At 44.6% G+C, this 19659-nt stretch overlaps 3 protein-coding genes across 6 annotated transcripts; 2 read left to right on the top strand and 1 right to left on the bottom strand.

Annotated features, from left to right (window-relative positions):
* Positions 1-3: 3 nt before the first annotated feature.
* cdyl (chromodomain protein, Y-like) lies at positions 4-7165 on the top strand. Of its 2 annotated transcripts, none has more exons than XM_084008230.1 (7): positions 4-191; positions 1934-2702; positions 3588-3841; positions 4029-4201; positions 4299-4509; positions 5003-5146; positions 5358-7165. In XM_084008230.1, exons 1-7 carry the CDS (start codon positions 168-170, stop codon positions 5514-5516), a joined length of 1734 nt encoding a protein of 577 aa, XP_083864356.1. In that variant the 5' UTR covers positions 4-167; the 3' UTR covers positions 5517-7165. The 2 variants fall into 2 exon arrangements, with proteins under 2 accessions (XP_083864356.1, XP_083864355.1); XM_084008229.1 differs by having other exon boundaries at positions 4-221.
* Positions 7166-7309: 144 nt separating this feature from the next.
* Positions 7310-10377, bottom strand: rpp40 (ribonuclease P/MRP 40 subunit). 3 transcript variants are annotated; one of them, XM_084008232.1, is made up of 8 exons: positions 10140-10377; positions 9176-9320; positions 8857-8922; positions 8481-8576; positions 8225-8347; positions 7884-8061; positions 7675-7809; positions 7310-7540 (listed from the first exon to the last, which is right to left on the bottom strand). In XM_084008232.1, exons 1-8 carry the CDS (start codon positions 10254-10256, stop codon positions 7342-7344), a joined length of 1059 nt encoding a protein of 352 aa, XP_083864358.1. In that variant the 5' UTR covers positions 10257-10377; the 3' UTR covers positions 7310-7341. The 3 variants fall into 3 exon arrangements, with proteins under 3 accessions (XP_083864358.1, XP_083864357.1, XP_083864359.1); XM_084008231.1 differs by having other exon boundaries at positions 8857-8925; positions 10140-10376; XM_084008233.1 differs by lacking the exons at positions 9176-9320; positions 10140-10377 and adding an exon at positions 8732-8797 and having other exon boundaries at positions 8481-8646; positions 8857-8874.
* Positions 10378-11094: 717 nt separating this feature from the next.
* Positions 11095-17964, top strand: riok1 (RIO kinase 1 (yeast)). The gene is made up of 17 exons (XM_084007438.1): positions 11095-11367; positions 11552-11741; positions 11830-11917; positions 12649-12718; positions 12805-12847; positions 13022-13114; positions 13275-13387; positions 13588-13668; positions 14180-14266; positions 14352-14489; positions 14564-14667; positions 14999-15105; positions 15199-15264; positions 15353-15469; positions 15567-15620; positions 17076-17201; positions 17768-17964. Exons 1-17 carry the CDS (start codon positions 11315-11317, stop codon positions 17876-17878), a joined length of 1641 nt encoding a protein of 546 aa, XP_083863564.1. The 5' UTR covers positions 11095-11314; the 3' UTR covers positions 17879-17964.
* The last annotated feature ends 1695 nt before the right edge of the window (positions 17965-19659 follow it).

Below are 19659 nucleotides of genomic sequence, written 5' to 3'. Positions count from 1 at the left end.
CGGATGTTTCCGTAATGCTGGTGTGCTAACAGCTAGCAGCTAGTTAACAGTTGTAAAGTGCCGGCGGACAGAGACCCGAGCAGCCGGTGATCTTCACCGTCCTCTCATGTTGCTGCTCGAGTGAAGAAGAAGCTTCTGGAAGCTGCTCGCTCACGCGCACAGTCTCCATGGCTACGGAGGAGTTCTACGAGGTGACGCGAGCTAATGCTAACATGCTAACGGTAGCTAACGGCAGAGTTTCAAATAAACTTTTTAAACTTTGTGAGCTGAGGAGGGGCTGAACGAGAGAAAAGTGAAATAAACTGTTTAGTTAGCAGCGTGTTGACCCGCCAACGCGAGTCACAGTGATATTACAGGCCGAGTTAGCTTCTGTAACTAGCCTGAGTGTTAGCTCGGCATTAGCTCGGTGCTAACAGATGCTCAGTGGTAACGTGTCTGTCAGACAGTTTTTAAAAGTGTTCAGAAAAGCTTTGGGTTAAAACTTTAATCATGTTGTAATCAATTAGGCAACTCTTGGGGTTATTGATCAGAGAACCGATGAGTTTATCAACAAAAACTATTTTTTTTCATAAAGCATGTATGGCTGTAGATGTTTTCTGTTTAGAAGTTTATTTCAGTTTTCTGCTCAATGTTTGTGAAGATGAAGATGATCGAAGTGTAAATTTGACAGATACAGAATGAGATTTCCCCGTTTGACTTCCTGAAACGTGAGGTGACGTGTGATGTCTTCATCGATTATTATTTACAGGCTTTCCATTCATATTTCACTATCTTTCACTGAAAATAATATGTAATCAGCAGATAAACAAGTTGTTGTAAACGTGATCATAAATCAATACATCATATTTAGTATTTTTAAATTATTATTATTATTAAAAGTATTGATTGTGTACTGGATGTCTGAGCTGACATTGATTATTGGGGCGATCTTTATCGCTATGTTAAATTGATTGGCAAATAATTATCAGTTAATCTTTGAAGTCGTTTTTCCAACTTAAGAGTGTTTTTATATTGACATAAACTGAAGTTGGCATATAATAAAATAACATTATCCTAATCAATAATCCGTCCTAAACATAATAATGAATCAGCTTCCTTGTGTTCGTAGTTGAGTCAGTACATTTCTGTGTCTAAGTTTGTTGCTGTTTTTACTCTAAAAGCATAACAACATCTTATAAGGATCTTTATCATCAATGTTCATGTTAAAAACACATAACATATTATCCACTGTTTTTTAGATAATTATCTTATTTTCTTTTATAATTATCTGCAGTTTTTTTCTCAATTCTAATAAGCATTCAGTTTATTGTAGCTTCAGACAGGAAAGCAGACAGTTTGTCACTTTCTTCAGCAGTTGATCAATAATCCAGATAGTTACAATTAATTGACGACTCAGAGCTGAAAAGTTTCAGCTCATCCAGTGTTCACATCTGGTGACACACAGAGGACGTTACATCAGCTGTTGATGATGATGTCATCTTCTGGTCAGCTGTTGATGATGGTGTCATCTTCTGGTCAGCTGTTGTAGAGAGACTCCAGCTGCTGATCTGTGGTCAGTTCACACCCCTGCACACCGTCAGTTGACATTTCAACATATGAGAGGGAATGATGCTTTAATCATTGTTCTCATTTTGATTGAAAATACATTAAAATGCTGCTGCTGGGATTCTGCAGATGTTCACAGTAGAATATGAATCTCTGCACCACATTCGTTTAAAAGACCAGTTCGTTAAAGTAACATAGACCAGGTCCACGTTAAAGTAACGTTGACCAGGTCAATGTTAAGTAATGTAGACCAGGTCCATGTTGACTCTCTAGTCCCAGACCAGCGAAGCTGCTTCCTCAGCAGATGATCAGGTTTTATAAAGTCCTGATGGCTTAGTTTCCTTTTTAATGGGATAATGATGACTTGAGTGGGCTTGTCTTCCCCCAGGTGGAGCGGATCGTAGACAGGAGGAAGAATAAGAAGGGGAAGGTGGAGTACCTGGTCCGGTGGAGAGGTTATGGTTCTGAGGGAGACACCTGGGAGCCTGAGAGTCACCTGTCCACCTGTATGATCTACGTCCACGACTTCAACCGTCAGTTCGGCGAGCGGCAGAGAGATAGCACTTTACTGCGCTCCACCCGCAGCTCGTCCAACCACCACTGCAGCCCCGCCCACTGTAGCCCCGCCCACAGGCTGCCCTGCAGGCCTGCCACCGCAGCTCGAAGTGACATCATCGGAAGTCCCATCAGTGGTGGTCTAACTGGAGGCTGTGATCAGGTGAAACCTGCCTTGTCCCTTGCTCACCTGTCGCCCAGCGGACTGACCCGCCCGGCCTCCGTCAGCTCCCAGCAGCTCTCACCTGCTGGCAGGTTCGGCAGCAGTCTAATGTCTGCATCTCTGGCCGGCTCTGCCCGCCGCAGCGTAGACCTCTCCAAGACTGGCATCAAGATTCTGGTTCCTAAGAGCCCCATGAACAGCCGTCTGGACTCGGAGGACTCTCCCAGCGAGGCGGCTCACAGTCTGGAGGCGGGAGCTCAGGAGGCTCACCTGGTCCCGCCGGAGGTTGCCCTGCTGGAGAAACCTGCAGGGATCCAGCTGGGGCCTGGAGAGGAGAGGGCCCGCATGGGGACCAGACCCCGCAGCCAAAACCCACTGCCCCAACCCCCGCCCCGAGTACCCATCACACCTGCTGCCATGCGCTCCCTTAGCGGCACAGGTAAGGTCAAAGTTCACACAGCATTTGATCAAATGTGAATCCAGAGTCACCATGGCAACCAGGTTAACAGCTAGTTATTTTTTATTGTCATTATTATTGGTCACAGTCAGACAGACACAAGCTAAGCTAGCTAGAAAACGACTAACAACTATGAATAAATAAAGTTGAATAATATAACACAATATTATTGACGAGTCTCAGGTAGAAACCAGATCACCAAGGTGGGAGAACTATACTGGTGTAGATCTATATGGGTGTAGAACTATATGGGTGTAGAACTATACTGGTGTAGATCTATATGGGTGTAGAACTATACTGGTGTAGAACTATACTGGTGTAGATCTATATGGGTGTAGATCCATACTTGTGTAGATCTATACGGGTGTAGATCTATATGGGTGTAGATCCATACTTGTGTAGATCTATACGGGTGTAGATCTATATGGGTGTAGATCCATACTTGTGTAGATCTATACTTGTGTAGATCTATACGGGTGTAGAACTATACAGGTGTAGATCTATACAGGTGTAGATCTATATGGGTGTAGATCTATACGGGTGTAGATCTATACTGGTGTAGATCTATACAGGTGTAGATCCATACTTGTGTAGATCTATACGGGTGTAGATCTATATAGGTGTAGATCTATACGGGTGTAGAACTGTACTGGTGTAGATCTATACTGGTGTAGAACTATATGGGTGTAGAACTATACTGGTGTAGATCTATATGGGTGTAGATCTATATGGGTGTAGATCTATACGGGTGTAGAACTATACGGGTGTAGATCTATACTGGTGTAGATCTATACGGGTGTAGAACTGTACTGAATATCTAGTGACGGTCTGGTGACGGTCTGATCCCTTTCATTCTGTCTCCTCCAGGTAACTCTGCTCTGATGGAGGCGGTAGCTGCCAATGGGATGTCAGGTGTTCAGAGCCCTGTAACTGGGGTGACTAGTGCGACAGGGAAGCGTCGTCTGGAGGAGCGTTCAGCTTTCGACAAACGTTTGAGGTTCAGTGTTCGACAAACAGAAAGTGCCTACCGTTACCGTGACATAGTGGTAAAGAAACAAGATGGCTTCACTCACATCCTGCTGTCAACCAAGAGCTCCGAGAACAACACGCTCAATCCTGAGGTGAGGCCACGCCCCCAAACATACTCAAACCCTCAAACAAACTAAAACCCCCAAAGTCCACACTTTTGGTCCTCAAGGTGAGGTCAATCCTACTGAAAACTGATCACACACTTGTCCTGGTATTGATGCAAGAATGTTGTCATGGTTACTGACTTCTCCAGCCATGTGTCCCTTTTCCCCTCCTTAGGTGATGAAGGAGATCCAGAGCGCCATGGCAACAGCAGCATCAGATGACAGTAAGCTGGTTTTACTCAGCGCCGTTGGCAGCGTCTTCTGCTGCGGTCTGGACTTCCTGTATTTTATCAGACGGCTGACGGACGACAGGAAGAAGGAGAGTATCAAGATGGCTGAAACCATCAGGTAAATCCTATTGGACAAGGAAGGTTGCTATGGCAACCCTGTCTGACATCATCAGTTAGGAAGTGGCGTTATTGCTGACCTCTGTCCCCTTCCTCAGGACCTTCGTCAACACCTTCATCCAGTTCAGGAAGCCAATTGTGGCGGCCGTGAACGGGCCGGCGCTCGGCCTCGGTGCCGCCATCCTGCCACTCTGTGATGTGGTGTGGGCCAATGAGAAAGCCTGGTTCCAGACGCCATACACGTCTTATGGCCAGACGCCTGACTCCTGCTCGTCTTTCACCTTCCCCCGCATCATGGGCCCAGCATCGGTGGGTGCACCACTTCATTTACCTTACCGCCTAATTACCTTCACCACTAACCCAGACTAAGTTATAAGTGTTCTAACCAAGACTAACTTACAAGTGTTCTAACCAAGACTAACTTATACCTGTTCTAACGCAGACTAATTTATAAGTGTTCTAACCCAGACTAAGTTATAAGTGTTCTAACCCAGACTTAATTTATACCTGTTCTAACGCAGACTAATTTACAAGTGTTCTAACCCAGACTAATTTATACCTGTTCTAACGCAGACTAATTTATAAGTGTTCTAACCCAGACTAAGTTATAAGTGTTCTAACCCAGACTTAATTTATACCTGTTCTAACGCAGACTAATTTACAAGTGTTCTAACCCAGACTAATTTATACCTGTTCTAACCCAGACTAATTTATACCTGTTCTAACGCAGACTGTTATAAGTGTTCTATGTCACACTATGTTAAGTGTTCTCATCCAGACTAAGTTAAGTGTTCTCATCCAGGCTAACGAGCTGCTGCTAAGTGGCAGGAAGTTGACGGCTCAGGAGGCGTGTTCTAAAGGTCTGGTGTCTCAGGTTCTCTGGCCAGGAACCTTTACACAGGAAGTGATGCTGCGAGTCAAAGAGCTGGTGATGGTCGACTCACAGGTCAGATACACACACACACACACACACACACACACACACACACACACACACACACACACACACACACACACACACACACACACACACACAGATAAATGTATAGATTTCCCGAACACTGACCTCTGTTTGGGTTTTAAGTATCAGTCCGTCAGACCTCATCTCTTCTTCTTCACCATCTGTGGTGATGGGGGTTCTACTTCCTGTCCTGCAGGTTCTGCGAGAGTCTAAAGCCCTGATGAGGAACATCAGTCGCAGTGCTCTGGAGCAAGCTAACGAGCGTGAATGCGAAGCCCTGAAGAGGGTTTGGGGCTCATCGCAGGGAACAGACTCCATCCTGCAGTACCTGCAGAGGAGCACCGAGCTCTGCTAGAACAAGAACCAGGACCTGAACAAGGAACAGATCCCCTGACTCAGCAACTCTGAGCCGGCAGCAGTGACTCAGCAAATTCTGAGCTGGACAGGGAACAATGAAGGTTTCCTCCTTTTTGTTATAAACATTTAAGTTATGATTTGAGCAGAATGGCGAATGGTTCTCCACCACAGCCAGATGTTTAATGATGGGTTGATCGATGGGTTTATGTTTTCATTACTGACTGTCCAGTGAGGAGTTAACTTATACAGTAGTCACGGCTTAAAACGGCAGATTTCCAATGGGAGTTCTGAATGGTGTTTTGATGAGAAGAAAATGACCTGTGCTAAACTAGGCTAACAGCCCTCTGTCTGTACTGGACACTGATGAAACTCAAACATCTGACTGTGACCGAGAACCAGAGGATTTATAAAACGTTGGACTGTTCCTTTAAATGGAGGTGAGCTTCGACCTTCTCCCTGAGGAGTTTCTACTTGGAGGACTAAACAGGAAGTGGATGCTGACCAGAAACGATGTTGGTGAGGCCCGGCTGCAGCTTCTCAGTCTGGAACGACACAGTCATGTTTCTCTCTAGCGCCGCCCTCAGGACAAACTCTACACGTTTACACTGTAAGAACGGATGCATCATACCTCTGAAGCCTGTAGGGGGCGCTGGCAGTGCATTGAATCAGTTTGATCATGCAGCAGTTTAACTGATGAATTATGGGTAAATATTGACGCCTGTGACAGTGCAGTGGTCTGACTGAACTGGGACCCAGACTGGACCCAGGAGTTGAGGAGCCTCTGTTATTTACCATTAAACAATTTAAACACATTTCACTAAATCTGGTATTTAATTTCAAACACTGAACCTAAAGATCCAACTTTAATCAAATTGTATTTTTGTCTGCTCTGTAAGTCACTTCCTGTGTTCGCCTTTGATTAAAAAAAAGAAAATCAGAAGGAAGACCTTTGACTGTTTTAATGAAGACGCTTCTAAATTGTTCCCTGAACCACACACATGATGTTCGTCAGTTCAACAGATCATGTTTCAGGTCCAGAAAAGGTCTCCGTGTCGTAGGTTTGACGTCACAGGGGATGCTTTAGGGGGCGGGGCTGACCTGCTGATTGACAGGTCGCTACAACGCTACCAATGCTAGTTAGCTACTAAGATGACTTTTAACACGTTGCTGTAAAGTTGACCTTGAACTATGAAGCTAACTTTGTTAGCAGCTACACGCCAGAATCCACATGGATCCAGATCCAGTAAGGGTGCTGGTCTGGGTACCGCCTCAGATCCACCCGTCGCTCCTCCACAGTCCAAATATGGTCACTTCCTTCACTGGTTGCAAGAATCCAAGATGGGGATGGCCAAAATGCAGAACTAGCTTCAAAACCGTAGAACATGAACCAAGGGGGGGCGTCACCATGACGACATTCACTTTTAGATCGTCGATGACGCAGACCTTAGTTCCATGCAGCCAATCACATCTTACAGTTTCTTTTGAAGGTAATGATTTCATTCATTAAATATTTATTGTAGTTTTCAGAGCAGGAAGGAAATGAGATCAGTTTCCTAAAACAATAACGGACCTTTAGGACTCAACCTGAGGGCCGGGGCCTCCATTATTACACTTAAACCTTTGGATTTAACTCGGCCTTGTTGTTTTTTTAAAACAAAATATTTCTGCTTTATATCCAAATAATTCAAATGCTTAATTCCAAAACAAACCTGAAACAGGTTTCTACAACAAAACCTGAATCCAAATTAAAGTTCTTTTAACAAATTTGAGAATGAGACAACCCTGAAGACACCAGTTGATGACATCATCATGGAGGACAGGTGTCATGGAGGACAGGTGTCCTGGGCCCCTGTGGCCAGGTGGAGCCAGTAGGTTTGGTCATGGAACATCAGCAGACTGTAGAAGTTCTCTCCTCCTATCAGGACTCCATGTTCGTTGGTCCCCCACGATACTGGACTATCAACAAAACCATGAACAGTCAGCGACACCCAGGACTCCAACCGAGGCTGCTCCAGGTAACACCTGGTATCGATATACAGCTAGTATCAGTAACATCATCAGTATAAAAGAGCATATAAAACTGTATCATTATCTCTGATGTCCCTCGTTGAATCAGAGTCCCGTTTTGGTGGTCTGGAGGTCGGAGGTCAGCTCACCTGATCTGCTGGATGAGTCGGTGGATGTCTTCAGGACGCAGCAGTCCACAGACAGAGACACTCAGAGCCTTACTCAGCGTCGTCTGGGGCTCAGGACAAACCAGTGAGGACAGGAAACTGCTGGACGAGTTCTCACTGAAACCACAGAAGAATAGTCAACAGGAGGACACGTCACTCAAGACACGTCGTCATGGCGAACCGCCTCTCACCAGCTGACGTGGGCGTCCACGGCTCCGAGCCACTCCAGGAGGCGGTGAGGGTCCCATGACTGCAGGTCAGAGGTCAGCAGTGGACAGGACAGGTCTGTGAAGGCATGGCTGTTGGTCTCAGGTCTGTGCTCCGACCAATCATAACGAGACAGGAGGGCCTGCAGACAGGCTCCGCCCCCTACAGGACAGACAACAGGGTTATGGGTCATAACGTGTCACCTGGCTGCAGTTTTGTCACTGCGTACTCCAAGACACCGTGACATCAGTGACAGAGACGAGCTCTCTCTACAGGCTGACAACAGCGACGACTCAAACAGGTTCACGTCACAGGTAAGTCTCACCTGGACCTTTTGACAGCAGGAAGTCGGTCTTCAGCTGAAGTCGTGACCTCAGACCTGTGATGAGTCTCTGGTGGCCCCGCCCACCAGGAGCCATGCTGCTGTCCATCAAATCTACAGATACCACTGTAATATGTATATGTTATATAATGCAGAGATACTTTAGTGTTTTATGAATGTAGCTGTTACATTACTACATGTTGATTTATTATATGTTTGTTATATATTTATTCATTATCACGTTTTAATTCAGACAAACCAAATCTGCTGTTTGTTCTGTGGCTGAATTTGGACGGTTTCCCTTCAACACCCAACAGCTCGAAGGCATCCTTGTCCAGAGAGAGAGACAGGTGACCTGGAGACCGACAGAGAGAGAGAACGAGATAGGTGACCTGCAGACAGACAGACAGAGACAGACAGGTGACCTGCAGACAGACAGACAGAGAGAGACAGACAGGTGACCTGCAGACAGAGACAGACAGGTGACCTGCAGACAGAGAGACATGTGACCTGCAGACAGACACGGAGAGAGAGACAGGTGACCTGCAGACATAGAGAGAGAGAGAGACAGGTGACCTGTATACAGGAGGCCCACCTGGATCAGATACCTGTCCATGACATCAGAGAGTATTTACCATTTGGCATCAGAGCGACACAGTTGTCTTCATCGATCCTGGTCCCATAGGATAGACCCGAGACACCTTCTGGAACACAGAGTTCACATATACTGACATCATGGAGAAGTCCATGCCAGCTTTTATTGTGAAACTTTTGTTTCTAATGCAGCTGCTGCCACCTGGTGGTAGTTACATGTTACTGCAGAACAAAACAGATACATGACATGACACAGCACCTCACTTTAGAAGGGAATCAATCATGTTGGAAAGGTGTGTGTACAGGTGTGTGAACATATGTGTGTGTACAGATGTGTGTAGGTGTGTATACAGATATTACCCTTGTACACAGCGGTCTCCAGGAAGTCTTTGTCCAGCAGCTCATATATGGGCAGATTCCTGATCAGGTAGAAACTGTTGAAGCTGTTGAATGCAGCCTCCAGGTGAGAGGGAACGGAGCTACACTCTGGCAGCAGCACAGACACCTGCATAGGTAAAACATATCCCTGAGGTGAGTAACATTTGTGTTTGTGTGTGTGTGTATATATATATATATATATACTGTATACACATACAGACATACATACATGTATACATATACGGAGCAGATCAAACCTACGATTCGACCGAAACCATGACGACCCAGAGTAACTCGGGATGGCTCAGATAAATTGACCACCAAGCATGGCCGCTGCCACGCTGCTACTATTATTACTATGACTCATATTTCTAATAGTATTACCGTATGCTACTATTATTACTATGACTCATATTTCTAATATCATTATGCTATTATTATGCTAGTCAGACCCCATGCTTATGCTTGTTTGTATGTACTGGCACTTGCTTGAGTATTTTGCACTTTGTATCTTAGCACTTCTCTGTTGTAGACCAGCTACAGGTCAAATCTTCACTGTTCTGATATAGTTCTGTCATATGGATCGATTATATTATTATGGATTATGTTGTCATATGATGTTGTTTATTCCTCTGTCTCCCTGAGGTTTCTTCCATGATTTGTCCAATGAGAGGATCCCGGGTCGTAGGGTTTCTTAAGCTGTACAGATCTGAAGGTTCATTTGGGATATTTACGTTTTGACTGCAGACTTTTATTCTGAAAGTCCCTGATCAGCATGTGTAAGTCTCGTTTGTTTGGTCTCTGTTAGCATTCTAGCTCCCTGACAGACGATCATCTCGGGGCTAGCTAACATGCTAACGATGTTTGTTCATCTTCGTTTGGTCTCTGTTAGTATGCTAGCTGCTAGCTCTTTCATCGTGGCTAAGCTAACAAGCTAACGTGGTACCTTGTAGTTGAAGTGAAGTTGCTCCACCTGAGAGCTCAGCCGGTTCTTCTCGTCCAGGAAACTGGACCGATCACAGACCAGCAAAGACCGACAAGTCCGCTCCAGGTCTCCGTACATCTTGAACTTTACTTTATTAGAACTTAACGAAATAACTCCTAACGCGCTACGTGATGCTTCCTGTCTGGGGTTTTCAACATAAAAGCTTCCTCTTTGGTGTTTATTGGCGGTTGGCAAGCCAATTTAAAGGTGCATTACCGCTACAAACTGGACTGGAGTGTGAAACAGGAGATTCCACACTCACAGAGGAAATTAAAAAACAATACTCTTTCAGCTATTCCAGCTTCTTTTAAGACTTGATTAATCCCACCGTTTATCTTCCCCAGGATCACTGACTTGTTACTTGTAGTTCTCGTATTATTATATTACGGAAGTACGGAAGTATATATATAGCCTACATTGAAATGAAAACATAAAAGTTTCCGACTGGAATGTAATTGAATTTGTATGGTAGTGTTTTGAAGTGGCCGTATCAGCATTCTCTTTATTTGGAAACCCAAATAAATGTAACAGGAATCATAATTACAACTTCATCATTAACAATATTATTTTTAATAATAATAATAATTGTGAAGGACCTACAAACTCGGAGTGAGAAAGATCCCGACATTTCTTGCTTTTATTTTCATTAATATTGATTATTGATATTATTAGAAATAGTAACAGATGATTTCTTCCTTTAACCACATTAATACATTTCCTCCAAATAAACAGTGACCGCATGACGTCAGCTGATCACTGATGATGTCAGAGCTACAGACTGAACAAAAACAATACAATTACGAATAAGGATCCCTTATAAGGATCCTTCTGAAGGGGGTCAGGTCTGATTCTGGCTGCTTCTAAAGGGGATCAGGTCTGGTTCTGGGCTGCTTCTAAAGGGGGTCAGGTCTGGTTCTGGGCTGCTGTGAATCCATGTGCTGTTTCGGGGCAGCACTTGGCCGCTGCTCGCTTAAACTCCCTCGTCTCTCGCCGTAGTCACGTGTTCAGACCAGGAAGCGAAAACAACACGCTGCTTTGCGAGGAGCTGTTGTGGATCTAATTCGGACCGGGTTCAGTTCGTATTCAGGTCTGGTTCAATTCTGGTTAAGCGTCGGTCTCTGTTGGTGTCTGACGTCATGTCGGTGGTCAGCTGTGTACCTGGACAGTTTGATGACGCAGAGGAGGACAGGTGAGACGAACTGTTTCTCCTGAAAGGTCTTCTCCTCTTCTTTTCCTCTTCTGCTCCTCCTCTCCTCCTCTTCTTCTCCTCTTCTTCTCCTCTAATACATAGACAAATGTATGGTAGCAGCTGCATATTAATTATGCATGTTAACAGCTGTTTGATCTTTCTGACCTCATTTGTGTCTCTGCAGCAGCCAATCAGTGCCGTTGGCTGCAGGGAGTCACATCAGTGATGTCACTTCATCAGAGCGCCAGGAGGAAGATGATGGTGATTATGGTGATGATGATGAAGATGAAGAAGAAGACGAGGAGGAGTGGGCGTGGTGCTCATCAGGAGGAGATCTGACCAAACGATACAACAGGACAAACCTCAGCTGTCAGGTGAGACACTCTGATCATTATGATCGATTATTACTGATTTTGACTCTTCAGTCAGCTGATTGTTGATCTCTTTGCTCTTATTGGTTAGTCCAACAGACAGAATCCGTCCAATAAGACGCTGCGGTCGACTCCGTCTGATAAAGCTCTGAGGAAATATGAGCACAAGATCAACCTGGGTAATTACACACACACACACACACACACACACACACACACAAACACTGATGATCAATCAATACCACTGATTGATTACCAACTCAATATCAACTCAAAGCATACCTGATGCATGGATGAGAAGGGACAAGCAGGACTTTGAACCCACAACCGCTGAAACACCAGAGAGGAATCAGCAGAATGATCAATCGATCCATGGATCGATATTACAGATCATCATGACTCTGATCATCATTAGAAGCATTAGCAGGTTGATCGGCTTCGTCCACCGCTGACCAACATGTTGCCAATGTGTTTCAGATATAAATATATAGATAAATAGGGAAGTACTGCGGTACCCTATTTTCTACTTGTTTCAGTGTAACCGTTTTTGACTGAGAGCTGGTGTGTGAGCGGCTCTGCTAGAGGATGCTCTGGGTCCAGGTCCTGGTCCAGGTCCAGGATCTAGCTAGCAGATCTAATTAGAAGGATGGAATCAACACATGAAGTTAGCAGCAGATTAAAGTAGGACAGGAACCGTCTTGCCTCCAGATAGCGTTATCGTTGATCAATAAGGGAGGGAGGGAGGAAAGAGGTTGGGAAGGAAGGGGCGGAGGGAGGGAGGAAATGAAGGAGGGAGGGAGGAAGGAAAGCAGGGAGTAATGAAGGAGGGAGGGAGGAGTCCAAATAGCAGTATTTTAGTTATTGACAGAATGAAAGTCAATAATCGATCATATTGGTTTTGTTGTTTCAGATAAACTAAATTACGCTGACTCAGTGATCAATAAAGTGACGACGATGCAGAAACAGAAAGAAGCCGACACGTACGTCTGAACTCGGCTCACTGTTGTCTTACATCACAGGTCATGTGACTGATGTAACTAATGATCTGATTGGCTGTTGTCTTTAGGTACAGAGTGAAGGACAAATCGGATCGAGCCACAGTTGAACAGGTGAGAAGCTTTTATTTAGAAAAGGCCTGACAGGAAATGAACAGCAGGATGAAAACTGATTAAGTGGTTATTATGAATGAATGAATGATGTTTCCTCATAATGTGATAACTTTTAACAATAATCAATAAGATCAATCTGTTCCTCTCTCACTGATTGTTCTTCTTCTGCTGAAGGTTTTAGATCCTAGAACTCGAATGATTCTCTTTAAGATGTTGAGTCGAGGAGTCATCTGTGAAATCAATGGCTGCATCAGTACAGGGAAGGAGGTGAGAAATCACTCATCAATACACCGATTTATACCGATCAATACACCTGTTTATACTGATCAATACACCGGCCTCTTTGTGGTCATAAACCAGAGATCCCAGTGACGTCGGCACCTAGTTGTAATATACCAGCGATCCCAGTGAGGTTTGTGTGTTTCAGGCCAACGTTTATCACGCCAGCACGGCAGCAGGAGACAGCAGAGCCATCAAGATCTACAAGACCTCCATCCTGCTGTTCAAAGACCGAGATAAATATGTCAGCGGAGAGTTCAGGTCAGTCACACACCACAGAAGAAGAATTAGCTCAAAACACCAATCAGCACGAGGACATGAGGCTCCTCCCCTTCAGCTATTAACTTCCTGTTGTGTCCAAGAAAACCCCAGACATAGTCATCAGTTGTACATAATCAATAACCAGCACAGCCATCATGGGGTACTAAAACCGTATTCTATGTTCTTCTGTTGTTCTGCAGGTTCCGCCACGGTTACTGTAAAGGAAACCCCAGGAAGATGGTGAGAACCTGGGCAGAGAAGGAGATGAGGAACCTCATCAGGTGAGAGCCTTTCTGCTGTCACACAGAACCCAGTAGAACCTGATCCGACTGACAGGGAGAACCTAGTAGAACCTGATCCGACTGACGGGGAGAACAGAGTAGAATCTGATCCGACTGACGGCGAGAACCCAGTAAAACCTGCTCTGACTAACGGGGAAAACATAGTAGAACCTGTCCTGATCCAACTGATGTGGAAAACCCAGTAGAACCGGGAGAACACAGTAGAATCTGATCCAACTGACGGTGTGAACCTAGTAGAACCTGATCTGACTGACGGGGGGAACCCAGTAGAACCTGATCTGACTGACGTGGGGAACCTGGGGGTCCCATAGACACAAATCAAAATGATACATACATACAAACAAAAAAGAGCAATACATGACAAACGTAAACAACAAGCAGAGACACAGACCCCTCGCCCTCCCGCCCCACGAGATCCTGATCCGAACAGGAGATAGAACCCCCGAGAACCTGATCCCACCAGGAGAACCTTACAGTGTGTGTGTTTCAGGCTGCAGACAGCAGGAATCCCAAGTCCAGAACCGAAGCTGCTCAGAAGTCACGTTCTGCTGATGAGCTTCATCGGAAAAGACGACATGTAAGAACCAATCGGGGCAATTGATCAGACTGATGATGGCTGTCCTGTCATGTATTGATGACGCTGTTGTGTATTGATCCTGCAGGCCGGCTCCTCTGCTGAAGAACGCGGTCTTGTCGGAGTCCAAGGCTCGTGAGCTCTACCTGCAGGTTCTACAGAACATGAGAAAGATGTTCCAGGAGGCTCGACTGGTCCACGCCGACCTCAGCGAGTTCAACATGCTGTAAGAGACCACTTCCACCTCACATACAACCTTTCAAAATAAAAGTCCTCTGAAACTCACCAACCTGTCTGTAGCTATCACAACGGAGACGCGGTCATCATCGACGTGTCCCAGTCGGTGGAGCACGATCATCCTCACGCTCTCGAGTTCCTCAGGAAGGACTGCAGCAACGTCAACGGTGAGTTCCTGTCCCACGTGGACCCCCCTCTGCTTTGTGGCAGTCTTGGTTTTGGGGTGTCTTGGTTTTGGGTTGTCTTGGTTTTGGGTTGTCTTGGTTTTGGGTTGTCTTGGTTTTGGGGTGTCTTGGTTTTGGGGTGTCTTGGTTTTGGGCTGTCTTGGTTTTGGGTGGTCTTGGTTTTGGGCTGTCTTGGTTTTGGGTGGTCTTGGTTTTGGGCGGTCTTTGTTTTTGGTGGTCTTGGTTTTGGGTGGTCTTGGTTTTTGCCCGCCCTGATGATCGTTTTGATGGGGTTCTAACCTGTCAGCTGATCAGTTTGTGTGTTTTTCCCCAGACTTCTTTGTGAAGCGTGGCGTGGCGGTGATGACGGTCAGAGAGCTGTTTGACTTCATCACTGACCCGTCGATCACCTGCCACAACATCGATCAATACCTGGAAAAGGCATGAATACAACATTATTCATAAAAATATCCTCAGAAAACTCAGTAACGGGATCAAGGGAGTTGATATGTTTGTTTGTTGTTGGTCATCAAGGCAATGGTGATTTCAGCTGAGCGGACGTCAGAGCAGCGTTCAGATCAGGATCGAGTGGACGAAGAGGTGACTGAAAACACAAGCATTTCACAACCCATCTCACCGATCTCCCCTGTCTCACCCATCTCACCCGTCTCACCCGTCTCACCCTCAGGTGTTTAAGAAGGCCTACATCCCCCGAACTCTGACGGAGGTTAGTCATTATGAGCGAGACGTTGACCTGATGAGGACGAAGGAGGAGGAGACGGCCATCAGTGGACATAATGACAAGGTAAGTTACAAAGAGACGGTAGAAGACATTGTTACGTGTCTGTGTCACCTGTGTTACCTGTCTGTGTCACCTGTCTGTGTTCTGTTTGGTTCTCCAGGTTCTGTATCAGACGCTGACCGGACTGAAGAAGGATCTGTCTGGAGTACAGAGGGTACGACCACACTCGCTCTGACACTACTGTTGGCTTAACTTAGCCTAGCCTAGCCTAGTACATTTACATTTAGGGCATTTAGTAGATGCTTTTGTCCAAAGCGCCTGACAGTGACGTACTGTAAGTTCTCCTGCAGAGAAGTATGTCAGGACATAAGGAAATAAAGACAATTAAAACTGCAAGCAGTGATGGAATGAGCCCTCGCATTCCCACTCCCTGCTGCTGGAGGCCCGCTGGCCGACATGTGATAATAATAATAATAGGACCTTTTCATGACTTCATCATAGGTGAAGCCTGTAGAACAAGCTCACCAGGTTTGCAGGATGTAGATCCTGTCGGAGGAATACAAAATGCACTGCATGGAAAAGGCGCAAAATCAGTCACATTTTCACATTAAATAAAAAAATGTCTGATTTCCTGTTGATTTTAGGGGATGTGTCCAAGAGGCTTTTTTGTACATCTTTGCATGTTCTATTTACCTAAAACATGTCATGCATGTACGTCAAAGCTAAAGGTGGGGGCTTTTACTTTAAAGACTTTCAGACTCTATAGAGCTAATTTGCCACGCCCAGCCATCATATCTGACATTTCAACTCATCATGATTGACAGGTGAACAAAGTTTTGTGTTGTTGGGATTCTAACAACCCACCGAAAGCAAAATCATGTCCTCTTTCATGGTGAAAGAAGCATTGCCATGGTAACAGCGTTAAAAACTGCTTCGCCATCTTCAACAATAAGCACCTTTAAAGTCTTGTATGACCACATTTGAGGTGGATCAGGTCAGCCCATTAGGAGGAGTGCATAAAAGTGTAAAACATGACATTTCCTATTACCAGTAGATGGCGCTTTGACAGTCAATATTGTAGTGCAGACATGTTCAGTGTGGGACACTTATCACACGTCAAGTTTTGAGTATAGAGAATGAACACTGAAGTTATAACAGATTGCAAATTTGTGGCGAAGGATCTAATTCATAGCGCGATCATGGCATCGACCTGACCACACCCTTTGATGATATCTAGAGCTTCCACTAACTTTTGATCGTTGAGGCCTTAAGAACCAGCTCACCAGGTTTGTTTTGAATCGGATCAGTGGTGTAGGAGTAACTCGTTTAAACACAACCCCTGAAATTGGAAAAGAAAAATAGCAAAACAGCAAAAATCTTCTGAAGTCAACCATATTTTGAAAAGATTTTGCAATTGTTTGGTCGGCTTGGTCTAAAGAGGATCCACACCAAGTTTCATATGAATCAGAACAATGGTGTGGGAGGATTAGCAAAAACATGTTTTTCTCAAAATTCAAGATGGTGGAACATTTCTAGTGGGTTTAGTAGTTGTGGTGACTTTTGTAATAATAATAACATATAATAATAATAATAATAATAATAATATATAATAACAACGTTAACAACACTTACAACGTTTACATGACGATTGGTCAACGTATCTGCTCAGGTTCCTGCTCTCCTGGAAGATGACCATCCTTCAACTTCAGAGGACGAAGACGAGGATGAGGAGGAAGAAGAAGAAGAACAAGAAGATCAGCAGGAGAAGAGTGACAAAACCCCTGTGGACAAAAAGGTATTTTACACTCAAAAACATGAAGAGAACCCTTTATCATCTGGTCCTGTGTTCCTCCTGGTGCATTGGGTCCTGGGTTCTTCCTGGTGCGGTGGGTCCTGGGTTCTTTCTGGTCCAGTACTAGCCTGCCTCTTGTGTCCAGAGTGTGTAGGCAGCTCCTTGATGATGAAGGCTTTGATGCCATTGACTGGCCCTCACGTTCCCCTGACTTAAATCAATTGAGCACCTATGGGACGTTATGTATCGAAGCCCAAGTCCCTGATCCAGGTTTTGGAGGAGATCCACCAGGATCCCATCCTCCGACTCACTACTGAGTCTCTGGTGATTTTTGATGTGATTCTGAATTCAGACCTTAATGGGTTGATGGTTTTGGTTCTCATTGACTGTTGTTACATCATTTTGTTGTCACCAAATCTACAATGAACGTCGGTAAAGATTTTCACCTCGAATGATTTGTTCATCCCGATCTGACGTGGGAAGTGTGGCTTCATGTTAGTGTGTAGCAGAAGAAGTGTGTCCTCCAGCGGAGACATGGAGACATGAGGATGTTTGTTCTCTGCTTTCAGGAGCAAAAGAAGATGGTGAAAGAAGCTCAGAGGGAAAAAAGACAAAACAAAGTACCGAAACATGTGAAGAAGAGGAAGGAGAGAGTGTCCAAGATGAAAAAAGGCAAATGATGACTTCAGTTTGTACTTCCTGTGTTGTTCCTGTCAGCAACACAATGAAGGTCACAGAAAACATCAGAATTTTAATAAAACATTTAATCACACGTTTGTATCATCATCATGTCACATTTGTCTTTATTGCTGAAATCTGTTTAAAATAATGTTCTCCGACCTTTGAGTTCCGTTAGCTAGTCAACAAACTAACGTAAGCTTGTTAAAAACCTGACGTTAGTTTGTTGAATTTTAACGTTAGCTAGTGAACCACCACCAAATTCACTAAAGCAGCCTGAACCTGTAGACCAGCTGCGAGCAGAGAGGATCGGACGGAAGCTGATGCTACGCTGTGATGAAGGTCAGGACGTTGTGAAGTTACATCCAAACTTTGTTTATCTTATTTAGTTTTTAAAGGTTGTTCATTACAAGTCACAAACCTTTATCACAGAGATACAACAAAATCTGAATGTGTGTGTGTGTGTGTGTGTTTTATCAGTGTTGAGGACACTTTATGATGGCAGTGATGATGTCATTGTACGTGTCATCAGTGATTGTTCTATGAATTTAGATTTGTGTTAAAGGTTTAGTTTGACCTTCAGAGATCATCAGATCACTGTGTTTCTGTTGGGTCATGGATCAGCCAATCAGAAACTGAGGATACCTCACTCTCCTCTCTGACCAGCCAATCACCACACATTAATAATCTGCTTGCCCTGTATGTGGGTCAAAGTTTAAATCCAGTTTGTGTTGAAGGGTAGAAGTTTGTGGTGAAATGGCGAGTAATCCATCCCATCATGATGTCCCAAAAACTTCATAGACTAGTCCCACAATATCTGACTGTTGCTATGTGAGGAAAACCAGAGCCTTCCAGTTCATAGACTAGTCCCACAGTATCTGACTGTTGCTATGTGAGGGAAACCAGAGACTTCCAGTTCATAGACTAGTCCCACAGTAACTGACTGTTGCTAGATGAGGAAAACCAGAGACTTCCAGTTCATAGACTAGTCCCACAGTATCTGACTGTTGCTAGGTGAGGAAAACCAGACTTCCAGTTCCCACAGTAACTGACTGTTGCTAGGTGAGGAAAACCAGACTTCCAGTTCATAGACTAGTCCCACAGTATCTGACTGTTGCTATGTGAGGAAAACCAGAGACTTCCAGTTCATAGACTAGTCCCACAGTATCTGACTGTTGCTATGTGAGGAAAACCAGAGACTTCCAGTTCATAGACTAGTCCCACAGTAACTGACTGTTGCTATGTGAGGAAAACCAGAGACTTCCAGTTCATAGACTAGTCCCACAGTATCTGACTGTTGCTATGTGAGGAAAACAGAGACTTCCAGTTCATAGACTAGTCCCACGGTATCTGACTGTTGCTATGTGAGGAAAACCAGAGAATTCCAGTTCATAGACTAGTCCCACATTATCTGACTGTTGCTAGGTGAGGAAAACCAGAGACTTCCAGTTCATCATCCGGACATCATCCAGGGTGGATTCACTGGATCTAGCAAGCTGGAAGAACCCAGAATAAACTGTTTGTGCTTTGTAATCTTTCATTTCTGCTCACTGTAAATGAGGACCTAACACTTGTTCTATTTTTAGCTCTTACTTTATCAGCAATGATATGTTGTGGTTTCTTTGTTTCCTTCTTTTGACAAATGTACTTATTGTAAGTCGCTTTGGACAAAAGCGTCTGCTAAATGACCTAAATGTAAATGTAAATGTAAATGTGAAACTTTGATTGGCTGTGTGTCAGGGAAATGTACACTGGGACTCATAGTTTTTATGTACTGTTTTTA

The sequence above is a fragment of the Eutrigla gurnardus genome, assembly GCF_963514095.1.
Source record: "Eutrigla gurnardus genome assembly, chromosome: 4".
Lineage (NCBI taxonomy): Eukaryota > Metazoa > Chordata > Actinopteri > Perciformes > Triglidae > Eutrigla > Eutrigla gurnardus.
This window is presented reverse-complemented; position numbering and strand designations above follow the sequence as displayed.

Excerpts from the sequence above, each read along its gene's own strand:
- cdyl (XM_084008229.1), top strand. The coding sequence starts at position 168 with ATGGCTACGGAGGAGTTCTACGAGGTGACGCGAGCTAATGCTAACATG. Across the intron at positions 2,703-3,587 it reads GCGCTCCCTTAGCGGCACAG|GTAACTCTGCTCTGATGGAG; the intron begins GTAAGGTCAAAG and ends TGTCTCCTCCAG. Across the intron at positions 4,510-5,002 it reads GCATCATGGGCCCAGCATCG|GCTAACGAGCTGCTGCTAAG; the intron begins GTGGGTGCACCA and ends GTTCTCATCCAG.
- rpp40 (XM_084008231.1), bottom strand. The coding sequence starts at position 10,256 with ATGTACGGAGACCTGGAGCGGACTTGTCGGTCTTTGCTGGTCTGTGAT. Across the intron at positions 9,321-10,139 it reads AACTTCACTTCAACTACAAG|GTGTCTGTGCTGCTGCCAGA; the intron begins GTACCACGTTAG and ends TTACCTATGCAG. Across the intron at positions 7,810-7,883 it reads GTGGACGCCCACGTCAGCTG|TGAGAACTCGTCCAGCAGTT; the intron begins GTGAGAGGCGGT and ends CTGTGGTTTCAG.
- riok1 (XM_084007438.1), top strand. The coding sequence starts at position 11,315 with ATGTCGGTGGTCAGCTGTGTACCTGGACAGTTTGATGACGCAGAGGAG. Across the intron at positions 11,918-12,648 it reads TGAGCACAAGATCAACCTGG|ATAAACTAAATTACGCTGAC; the intron begins GTAATTACACAC and ends TTGTTGTTTCAG. Across the intron at positions 15,470-15,566 it reads TCAGTGGACATAATGACAAG|GTTCTGTATCAGACGCTGAC; the intron begins GTAAGTTACAAA and ends TTGGTTCTCCAG.